The 11,667-nt window shown below is 42.8% G+C and overlaps 3 protein-coding genes across 3 annotated transcripts; 1 reads left to right on the top strand and 2 right to left on the bottom strand.

The window, feature by feature from the left end:
- LOC8068783 lies at window positions 1,528–3,821 on the bottom strand. The gene is made up of 2 exons (XM_021449273.1): window positions 3,652–3,821; window positions 1,528–3,046 (listed from the first exon to the last, which is right to left on the bottom strand). The coding sequence occupies exons 1-2, from the start codon at window positions 3,819–3,821 to the stop codon at window positions 2,251–2,253; spliced, it is 966 nt and encodes a 321-aa protein (XP_021304948.1). The 3' UTR covers window positions 1,528–2,250.
- LOC8071310 lies at window positions 5,164–6,875 on the top strand. Its single transcript, XM_021449035.1, has one exon. It carries the CDS (start codon window positions 5,257–5,259, stop codon window positions 6,628–6,630), a length of 1,374 nt encoding a protein of 457 aa, XP_021304710.1. The 5' UTR covers window positions 5,164–5,256; the 3' UTR covers window positions 6,631–6,875.
- On the bottom strand, window positions 8,623–10,047 carry LOC8071309 (LOB domain-containing protein 22). The gene has a single exon (XM_002436429.2). The coding sequence runs from the start codon at window positions 9,726–9,728 to the stop codon at window positions 8,964–8,966; it is 765 nt and encodes a 254-aa protein (XP_002436474.1). The 5' UTR covers window positions 9,729–10,047; the 3' UTR covers window positions 8,623–8,963.

The raw sequence follows: 11,667 nt of genomic DNA, 5'->3' as shown, positions 1-11,667 counted from the left end.
TCTCAGGGAATCGCTTTCCCTTATCACCAATAAGACTATACATCATGCAAGCAAATCACACAGCATGCTAAATAGATCAACACAAAAGGGCATTGAATTGCTTAGTAAGGGCCCGTTCGGTTGCCGGAGAATGGTTCCCAGGATTAATTCGTAGCCGGAATTCTGAGTTAATTTATATAGTCTAGATTAATTTATATAGTCTTTGATCATCTGGATTGATTCCTAGGTAAAATATGGCATAATCGAACGAGGCCTAAATCAGTTATTTGTGAAAGGCTTTGCTCCAGCAAGGGTTACATCATGGAAGTCGACAACGAGCATCCAAATTAAACCAAAAGGTTTTTCTGGGCAACAAGCAAACAAATAATAAGATTTTGAAATAATCTGAATTGAACTATCCAAAAAAATCCAACTATTCAATATGAATGAATAATTCAGATTATTTAATAAATGTACTTTTATGTGTCAAATTTTTCGGTACAATATTCTTAGAATGAATCCTTTCATTATCATTATATAGAACAAAAGTTTTTGGTATATTATGTCCTCATTATTCTTTTCCTATCAAAGAACTTTTTGAGAGGGGAGCGAGAAGAGCCCACCACTTTTGAGCCGGACTGATGGATACCTAAAAATCTGTTAAGGAAGCCGAAACGAACGAGGCAGCACCAGAAGAGCACCAAACATTAAAATTGTCATAATCATGAGATCATTAAGGGAAGCAAAACAATGCAGGCTGCCATTGTCGGTGAAACTACAGCGACAGCAGAGTCACCAATGCTACTGCTGCATCAACGATGCACAATTTTCTGCAGTTTCAACATTTCTTTTTTGAACAGAAGAAGCAACAGCTCTGAACAGACGAAAGCGGAACATAAGCTCAGGCTTATCAGATATATGCTACAAAACTAAAATACGCAGGGCTATCCTATATAGCATAACAAAACAAACTCATGAAAGCTTCTTTGTTTAGCAACAGAATCTTCATGCGCCCCCTTCATCAAAACTTACGGAACATAGACTCAATTTTTATATTAATATTTGCAGGATATTTAACAATATGAAGAATACATAGACAAAAGTATTCATTCTTAATTTTTTGCACAGCTCAGAACATGTAAATGTAACACAAAGCCACAAGATTGAAATGAGAGCCCAAAAATCTAGGTTGAGCAATACTCCCTCCAGTCCATTTTATAAGACGAACACGAAAAACAAAATTCGAACTTCACAATCTTTAACCAATAATTTGGTGAACAATTTTTAGCTATTGTAACACAAAATTGATATGATTAGATTCATGATAAATATATTATCCAATGATCATAATTTTATAATCATAATTATAATATAGAATAAATCAATGGTCAATTTCGGTGACTGTGCCATGTTTGACTACGCCTTATAAGCCGGACCAGAGAAAGTACTAACAGCTCATTTTTGAAGTGAAATGCTCCTTGCTGCAGCATTGCATACATGAAAAGACTAGCATCAACTATAGCTTGTGCACATAATCATTAAAACTTAGTCTCAGAGAGTAGCTAGTAATTAATATGGTTCAACAACATCACGGTGACACTGATAAGCAGGCATCAGACAATATATAAGAGTACATATTACATAATCTAAAGATAGCTAAGCTCACGATACTGATAAGCAAGTATATAAGAGTACTGCAGAAGCTAAGCTGGCCTGACGATACTCATAAACAGGCATCAGGCAATATATAAGAGTATATATATTACATAATCTAAAGACACTGCAAAAGCTAACCTGGCCGGACGATACTGATAAGCAGGCATAAGGCAATATATAAGGATACATATTACATAATCTAAAGACACTGCACGAGCTAAGCTGGCCCGGTTACATATAATCAGCAGGGAAGATCCATGTGGGGCACCACCTTCCATGGTGATGCTGCTGTGGCAGTGCCATGGTCTCTGACAGCAATGGCGAGATCACCCCAGTTGTCATGTTGTATATGCCGGAGTCATAAAGTGGATTCGCATGGCTAGGATTGTAGTCACACATGAAATATATGCAATCTCCTTGAATTCCATTGTGCTCTACAACAGAGAAAGACTTGGAGCAATGACGGCCAACAAAGAGCACTTGACCACCCAAATTACTGACCTTTCTCCACTGCCTATTGTTAGTGGCCAATGCTGCCTCAAAGACATCAAATGCAACAGTACGATAGTTGTTTAAGTAAAAACGTGTAGGCCCACCACAATCACACTGAAAAAATCATCTCACCTTCAATAGTCTACCAGAGCATTCAACTAGATATTCCTTCTTCATAGGAACCATTCCTCTGGATAAGGGCTGGGGCAAGTCCCGTAAACCCTCCCCATAGTCGATTATGCATTTGATGCATGAGATCTTCGGCTTATCACTGAGGTCATAATCAATATCAAACACAAATAGCTTGTTCCAGGAAGAAAGACCGTGGAGCTTCCCATTGAAGAATGTGACATCATGAAAGACCTGCATTGGATGCATGGCCCTCGTACTTGACGTGTCAGTAACAATTGGGGGCTGGCATATGCATACTGTACTGAGATTACCTTCATCCAAGATCAACACTGCAACAAGTGAATCTGGTGATGAGTCCAAAGGTGCCACCAGCTTATAGAGACTTGGATGAAGTCCAGAGGTCGCATTGGATGAGTCTTGAGACCAAACAGTAGCTAGCTTGGGAAGCTCCACCATGGCTTTGGAGAAAGGGTTCACCAGTGAGCACTCACCATTACTTTGCATGAGGAAGAGCCAGTTGTCAATGGAAGCATGACAACGAGCACCGTCTGGCAGAGGCATTCGAATAACTTCACCATCTGGAATCCTCAGGAAGGCTCCATCTGGGAGAGTCAGCCATGGGAGTCGAGGGGGCAGGAATTGCAGTGCATTGGAACGCCATGGGTGGCAGACTGCTCTCAGTCGAACACGATCTGCTGTGGATGGGAGATTCTTGATGACAAGGCCCAAGAGATCCGGAGGGAGGTCAGACCAAGACAGAGACTGTGTAGCTGCCATCACCCAAAGTCTACAAGAGAAGACAAATAATTCAAAGTTTAATAAGAGAAAAAAATGAACGCAAATAACCGTGCATATACATATACTTTGTAGGTGACTGCACAACTGAATAAGTTTGCAGTGCAATCAAACTTTGAAGATGCTAGGCATTGGACACCAGAAATCATCAGATCAGAAATCAGTTGGATACTTCTATAATGCTAGTCTTATGTGTGATCCTTGCGGTTGGTAACAGAAGCATCAGTAGGAAGCAAACACCAAATTCATATGTTTTGACAAGCTAACTGCAACAGAAACCACAATCGTTCGCTCTAACTAGAGCCAGTAACAAGAACGGGAGTACTACGAATTGTGAGGAAGAGGCCTTCATGTGTGCAGTGACTAATGTTATACTAAAGAACAACAACTTTGCAGGGTCATTTTCAGATACAAAAGCCAGATGGCACTATACATACATATATAATTCAATTCAATGTTTTTTCGGGAAAAAAGTGCAATTTGTCTTAAAAAATGCTCAAGCAACGAGAGATGCTCACTGAAGAGTTCTAGTACATCAGAATCAGATGGACATGGACTCTATTGCCGCTAAGAAAGAAACGAGGGCTTGCAGCTTACCTGGTGAGGGGAGAGAGCGTAATGGCCGACCAGCGACACAGGAGGAGGTGGTGCCTCCTACGCTGCCTGCTACAGCAGAGGTGCGGCGGCGCCGGCGCCCGCTGGAGCTCTCCGGTGCGGCTGTGGCTGGCACCGACTGGGACTCTGGGAGGGAGGGAAGGAGAAAGCATGTGAGGAATGAAGTAGAGGACTAGAAAAGTTACTCCCGCATTGATGTCTGACAAAACGCTGTAGCTGTACACGTTGCACGCCGTGACTCAGCGCGCTCTGCAACTGCCACCTGCCAAGGGAAAAATAAGGGAAAATCTATATCTAAAATAAGATCAGGGCCTCTTTCGAACACATAAATCGTTAAAATTGTAAGAAAACTTCAGAAGAAACAAATTTTACAAGAAAAATATAAGAATACACTTGTTATTTGAATCTAGTCTTTTAACAAATTTATTTTAATACAAATATTGCACGTATTTTTTATACATCTAGTTAAACTTACAACATAAAAACCCAACCCAAAACAACTATTATTTTGGGATCTAAGAGCAACTCCAACATATATGTTGTCTATGTTATCTAGGCTATTTTTACATTTTTTTTTAAAAAAAAATAAAGTTCAACAGGTGTGTTATCTAGGTTGCTAAAATAACAAGTTTGTTATCCTAAACTTCCGCTTGTCATATATAACATGTTGTCACTAGCTATCTTATATAAGACAGTTGTGGAACTCTATGCTTTGAATGAGTTTTTTTATTTTACACAATAGCTAAATCTTGTAGTTTAGAATATAATTTTACCTAGTCTCTTGGAGATGCTCTAATATACACTACAGGTAGATTCATAACAAAAGCTGCTACTATAGCCCGAACCACACCCAGAGTACAGGTCGCATCCAATTGCATTGTACTCCCTCCATACCTATAAAGAAAGTCGTTTTGGACAAGGTTTAGATTAAACATTGAGAATATAAATCATGAATAACTTTTAAGTCGTTAAGTTTGAAAATGTAAAAATTATATGAATAGATTTGTCTTGAAAAATACTTTTATAAAAATTATACATATACCACTTTTCGATAAAAATATTTTTATAAAAACAAGAAGAACTTTAAAGACCGTGTCGTTATCCTAAACAACTTTTTTTATGAGTATGGAGGGAGTAACTAGTAAGAAACCATATTCAATGTAGTATCTATGCATTATCTGTCTGCTCCGAGAATTCAACAAAATAAAAAGTAAAATCGTTCTGACAGAACATACAACTAAATCAATCTTCAGTCAATTTTTCATAGTACATTGTGGTTGCTGTGACAGTAGCTGTAGGTCACATCTCGTGACAAGCCGTGGCGAAAAACAAAAAAAACAGACGTGTTTGCTGCGCTACAATTTCTTGGGCTGAGTGAGCATATCGGCCTGCTGGGCTCCTCCTAGTAATGCCCAAGCCCAACCAATTGATGGTGGCCCAATAAGAATTCCTGACTCCGCTACCCACTTCCCGTCTCAGAGCCAGAGGCAGAGCTGCAGCGAGCGGTGGCAACCCCCGTTCTCCCATTGTCTGCTTCATCTTCATCTAGGGTTAGGCTTTGGTCGCGACTCCGCCGATCCCCATCTGATGGCCGCCACGTTCCTCAGCTCGCCGGTGCCGAAGAAGGCCAGGCTACTCCCCTGCTCGCCGGATCCTAAGAAGGCCGTTCTCTTCCCCGGCTGGGTGCTTCTGGACCGAGTCGGCCGCACCCACTGCTACGACGACCCCGACGCCGCCGCTTCGGCCGTTGGAGATGACGCCACGGCCGTCGCAGTCCATACAACCAGCGGCCAATCCGGCTACTTGTCCTTCACCCTGAGGGCTCCGCCGTTGGTCTCCTACCTCGACCTCCATTGGCCGTACGGTATGCCTGAGTCCATGTTCTTCCATCCGCCCGCCTATCCGTTCGTCTTGTCCGCCGACGAGAACCACGTCCTCCTCCGCATCGGACTTCGCAACCAGTCCCGCGAAGGCCCCAACATCTTTGTCTACACGGTCGGTGCCTCGTCTCGGCCCTTGCTGCGGCGGCTTCCAGCTTGTACAAAGATGGCGCAGGGCTTGGCCGGCAGGAACGAGTTCATGCTGGTGGACACCAACATCGGGATCCTGTGCCGCAGCGGCCACCAAGACGACAACTACGTGGTGGCCGACCTCATCGTGTCCTGGAAAGCTCCTCGTGGCCACCAAGACGACTACTTCAAGCCGTCGCAGGTGATCGCATCTCTCTGCGTCTTCTCCGCCAGCGAAGGGGAATGGACGGTCAAAGAGATGCTTGCTCCACAGCCGCACGGCCAGGGCGAGGGCGAGTTCCCTGTACTCTGGGAGTGCGACAGGGTGCTTCCCTTCGCTGGCCGTTTCCTTTGCTGGATCGATTACTACAGTGGCATCCTGCTCTGCGACCTCTCCAATGACAAGGCACCCGTGCTCTATTACAAACCGTTCCCTGGCAAGCAGTATCCCGACGAGGACCATCTCAACAGGGGCTGGCCAGAGGCATTCCGAAGTGTGTCTGTCAGCCAAGGCATGATGCGCTTCGTTGACATCGACAAGGAGGGCGGCCAAACAAGTGGCCTCACAATCACAGTTTGGAACTTTGAGATTGCAGGCAATAACTTAACGTGGGAGATGCAAAATGTGATCAATCTCAGTGACCTTTGGGCGCAACAAGGCTATCAGTTTGAGCATTTGCCATGCCGTGCACCGGAGTTCCCTGCTGTGGCAAAGAATGACCCAGATGTCCTGTGCTGCATATTGAGGGAACACGAACTTTTTCATCCTGGGAAGGTCTGGATAATCACTATTGACATGAAGCATGCAGCATTTCAGTCATGTTTCCGATATGTTGGTGAGCAAATTGTCGGCTGTAATGAGGATCTTGATATGGATAGTGACTGCATTGGGTCCTTACTCCCCACTGACTTCTCCAAGTTCCTAAATAGCCCGTCAGGTAATTACTCATAATGTTCATATACCACACATAACTGATGTGTTACTTGTCTGTCTTACTTGGGATGGATTGTAAATGTTTTTAAGTTTGGTAACTTTGGTGTAGTTCCATTAAGATTATTTCCCTGTGTGTAAATGTCATACCATTGTTTTACTATTTACTTTTCAATTTCATTTACTGCATTCTGATGTCACAACAGTATCCTTGTGTTTCCTGGGTGATTAATTAAAAATTTAAATCATATGGTATACTTTTTTTATTGCTGTTGTGTTGAGTTCTTCTGCATGTCGACTGTGATGTAGGCCAACAGTATCTTGGTCCTCCTTCCATGGGAAGGGACTTGCAATGTGACTCGCAATGGATAATGAGTAATGAGCATTGTATGTAATCATGGAGACCTTAATCATATCTTTATCTATCTCTCATGCAGGATAAGCGTCACATAAGATAAATATATAAATATAAATAATAAGTGACAGAGGATAAATAAGAATTCATAGCCATAAGATAAATATGATAATCATCTCAATTAGATTACTCTAAGTCTATAGCACTAGCATGGTATTAGGACAATCTACAAGAATAAATCCTAAGTATTCTAACTATACTGTCAAAGCATACTATGATTAGTGCAAGTACACTTAGCATCATCACTAGAAAAAGGTTATATCTATGTATAGTGATATTAGCAAGAAAGATCATGAACATAGCAAGAACTTTCCTGTAATAATGGTGCTCTACAACCCTTATAATTGGGAGAAGAAATACAAAGGACTCAACAGGACTATCACTCACGCGATCTACCTCAAGCTCCGGACTATAATGGGTAATCGCAGATAAATACGGTCTACGGGTCTAGACACCTCGCCTATACAATATCTATCACTTACCCATCGGCCTAATGAGTAAGCGTTATACAATTCTATGCATAAACATAATTCTAACCTAACTACACTAAGCATATAATCAAAGTAGACTAAGAACAATATAATTAAGAACATAAGCAAATAGAATAAAGTCAATTCCAATATAATCAAATAGATCAATGTCATATTCATAGTAGCAAGAACTAATCATGTGTTTGGTTGGGGTTTGGGTGGGTTGGGTTGGATCTAACCTAGTTTTTAGGAACGGAGCCAACCAGTTTCAGTGTTTGGTTGCAGTTCTGCTTTTGGGGACGGAGCCAACCTGTTTCGGTGTTTGGTTGAAGGAATTCAGTGTTTGGTGGGAATCAACCCGGCTAGAGCGGCTCCGTCCGCCAGATTTTGACGGACAAGTACAACCCGCATCTGAGAGGAATATTCCACCCTGGAGCCAACTCAACCCTCCCATCCTCCAACCAAACAGCCACGGGAATGGGTTCGCTCCAACCCAGCTCGCCCCACTGTCCAACCAAACACACGTTAATATAAATATAACAAGAGAATAAGAGTTTACCAAGAACTGAAGATTGATCCGGGCTTCAAGATTAACGTGACTCCTTCTAGATTTATTTCTATGTAGCTATGCTAAAGAACTATAGAGATCTAATTGAGATGGTGGCTAAGAAAATTATATATAGACAGATCCATTCGAGAAATTCCTCTCTGTCTAATTCTTCTCTTCATCTTCTCAGAGGATGATATTCGGTATCACCTCCGTTGCCAATTTTGTTTGTTCACTACTCTAATCTCTGTGGTGCAGGGTTGCGGCTTGTGGGGTTTATTTATTAGATTAGGAATTTATCTGTTTTCGTATTTTAGGGTGTTAATTTCTAAAAATGCATATTCACCCTCTCTAAGTGACATCTTCGGTCTTTATTTCTAAGATGATCCAGAAGGCATGGCAATATCGCTTAATAAATCTTCAATCAGAGTTGTAGATCCCCTTGCAATGAACATGCATGTTTGCTAGCGTGAAAAAAATTCAAAGAAGCACAACAAAATTCAGAACAAAGTGATGAATAACCATTCCACATATCCAAGAATGTAATGTACTCCATCTAACGAAGAGCTGGCTAACCAATATGAAAAATAAAATTGTCAGTTGTCACCATACCATCTAGTGCATTTATTTCAATGCTAATGGCATACATACAAAAGGCATTAGCAACGAGAAGGTCGATGACAACATTCTGGTTCCAGCAACATGATCTGAGCCGGAGAGAACAAGAAGAGTAATTACATGGAATTAGTGTTGAAGGAAGTGCCATGGCATCTGCACAGCCGGCCAGCAGCACTTGCCGGTTGTTGCCATATCACCGTTGTTGCCTCGCGTGCCGTTTGCCGACGCATTTGCCGCTTGTCGCTGTACCGCTGAGAGCTGCTGCGGCTGCGTCGCGGAGAGTCGTGGCAGAGACATGTGGGAATTATGGCGGCATCGTGGAGAGCCGTGGCTGCGGCACTTGCGACAATTGCGGCTCCATCTCCATCGCGGGTAATTGTGGCAGTGTCGCGGTGAGCTCGTTCGCCGCCGGTGGCACGCCGACGCCGGATGGCCCTTGCGTTTGCGTGTCGTGGCTTGTCCTTGCCATCAATTGCTGCTGTATCGCCAGAGGATTAGGTGGCTGGGACTGGGAGTGGGAGCCGCGCGCCATTCGCCGGTACGACTCCAGCCGTCGCCGCAGCACCTCAAGCTCGACGGCGGTGTCCATGAGCTGGTTCTCCAGGTCTTGGATTACTCCGCAGCAGCCGCGCACGGGGTCCGCCGCGCGTAGGTTGGACTCGTAGACGATGGTCTGCACGCACACGTCCCGTCTCGGCGGCGGAACCTTCTGGAGCATGCGCTGCAAGTTCTTGACGCCGAACATCCGGAGCGCGTTCCGGAACCTGTCGGGCTCATCGGCGACGAAGTGGTGCTTCAGGAGGCAGTGCGGCGGGCACTTGCGCCGCTGGTGCCTGCACGCGGCGCACGACGGCGAAGGCGAAGGCGAAGGCGCCGACGTGCCTCTGCTGTCAGATGACGGCGCCGCGTGTGGGGGCGAGGACGCGGGCGCGCTGCTGCTGGTAGGGACCAGGGTTGGGGGCGAGGACGGATCCGAGGAATACGACGGTGAGGCGGATCCTGACGAAGTCGCGCCGCCTGATGACGAAGACCACGTCGGCGCATCTTGCGCCGCCGGTGGTGTTGGCATGCTGCTCCGCGACTCGCAGCAAGCCCACGCAGGATGCTGCCCGCCTAAGCGCCCGAATCCTCAAGCCACCACGCGCCGCTGGCCGCCGGCCACTGCCGCCGCCGCCGTGCCCGCGCCCAACGCCCTTCGCGCCGCCGATCGATCGGACGGCAGTCGGTCGCTGCCAGACTTCTCCTGCGCATTCGTAAGTGGGTTGAATTTTATTTATGGGCTGAATTATCCATCCGTTGTATTTACGACTATTTCTGTTGGTCTGGTAAGGCTTCAGTTCTGATCGACAAGAATGACACAACATTTTTTTATTATTATTATGAGACGAACACAACATTTGGATCGGGGTTACCTTTTTCTTTAGACCAGCGCAGCAGAAAAGAAAGATTCCCTTGCTGTTTTACACCCGTAATATTTTGTACAGCCCTTTTTAACGTCAATAGGGCCTTGTTTAGTTCCAAAAAAATTTTGCAAAATTTTTCAGATTTCCCGTCATATCGAATCTTTAGACACATGCATGAAGTATTAAATATAGACAAAAATAAAAACTAATTGCACAGTTTGGTCGAAATTGACGAGACGAATCTTTTGAGCCTAGTTAGTCTATGATTGGATAATATTTGTCAAATACAAACGAAAAAGCTACCGTATCGATTTTGCAAAATATTTTGGAACTAAACAAGCCCCAGTTCACATCACAAGCCGACGATCCAAAATAAGTTCCAATTTACACTAAGGCCTTGTTTAGTTGCCAACCTAAAAACTTTTCACCCATCACATCGAAAATTTGACATATGCATGAAGTATTAAATATAGATAAAAAAACTAGTTACACAGTTAGGTTGGAAATCACGAGACGAATCTTTTAAGTCTTGTTAGTCCATGGTTAGCCTTAAGTGCTGCAGTGACCTACATATACTAATGATGGATTAATTAGACTTAATAAATTTGTCTCGCAGTTTCCAGACGAGTTATGCAATTAGTTTTTTTATTAATATCCGAATACCCTTTCTGACATCCTAGAAACATCCGATGTGACACCTAAAATTTTTTCACTCTCCATCTAAACAAGGTCTAAAAAAACCTGAAAGATAGAACCTCTCCTTTTAACGAACATGTGACACCTAAAATTTTTTCACTCTACAGTGATATATTTAAAATAAAACTTATAAACAAACATTTATCTTGTGAAGATATAACTTTTTTTTACTCAACGGTTGAGATGTTCTAGGTTTAGAAAATAAAGTTTTGACTTTATAAGAAAATTTTTTTGGTTTAGGAGAACAATATTCTAGATTTGGAAGAACAAATTATATGTTCATGTGATTGGTATTATATTATCCATAAAGGTAAAAAATAACATAAAAATATAAAACATATAGGAATACATAATAATAGCATAACATTACATAAATAAAAATTATAATAAAGATAGAACAAAGCATAGGGGAAAACAAAATAGATTTTCACGTAATATAGGAAAAAATAAAAAGAAAATCATATGGATACTATTTAAACAACCTAAGTTGTAATATAGAACATCACAAATGCACAAACTAGCTAAAGTAAAACCAAATGTTTTGATATAGGAACCTTTGATATATGACGTAACCCACACAACTACAAAAGGCACATGACAAATCCACTAATTATTTCTTTAGTTAAGTAAAGCCAAATGTTTTAGTATGTAATGTGTATCCCATTGTTGATGGTGAAAAATCGATGATGATCATCACCTGTTTAGCGCTCGATTTGATGTTGATGACAATATGGTTACCACCCGTTCATAAAATTATCTGGCGGTGATGACCCTCTAGTCGCAGTCGGATCATAACTTGACCCAAGTGTGATGAGCATTTGGTCACAACCAGTCAGTGGTGCAAGCTGATGGTGATGAATACTCACAGGGGCAGATCTAGAGTCACTATCTAGAGGGCTAATTAGTAAA

Source organism: Sorghum bicolor, chromosome 10, assembly GCF_000003195.3.
Source record: "Sorghum bicolor cultivar BTx623 chromosome 10, Sorghum_bicolor_NCBIv3, whole genome shotgun sequence".
In the NCBI taxonomy this organism is placed as follows: domain Eukaryota; kingdom Viridiplantae; phylum Streptophyta; class Magnoliopsida; order Poales; family Poaceae; genus Sorghum; species Sorghum bicolor.
The sequence above is the reverse complement of the archived record's forward strand: the minus strand, read 5'-3'. Positions and strand labels throughout refer to the sequence as shown.

What these genes read in the sequence shown, in the direction of transcription:
- LOC8068783 (XM_021449273.1), bottom strand. Translation starts at nt 3,821, where the DNA reads ATGCTTTCTCCTTCCCTCCCTCCCAGAGTCCCAGTCGGTGCCAGCCAC. An exon ending in ACGCTCTCTCCCCTCACCAG is followed by an intron (nt 3,047 to 3,651) that starts GTAAGCTGCAAG and finishes CTTCTCTTGTAG; the next exon opens with ACTTTGGGTGATGGCAGCTA.
- LOC8071310 (XM_021449035.1), top strand. Translation starts at nt 5,257, where the DNA reads ATGGCCGCCACGTTCCTCAGCTCGCCGGTGCCGAAGAAGGCCAGGCTA.
- LOC8071309 (XM_002436429.2), bottom strand. Translation starts at nt 9,728, where the DNA reads ATGCCAACACCACCGGCGGCGCAAGATGCGCCGACGTGGTCTTCGTCA.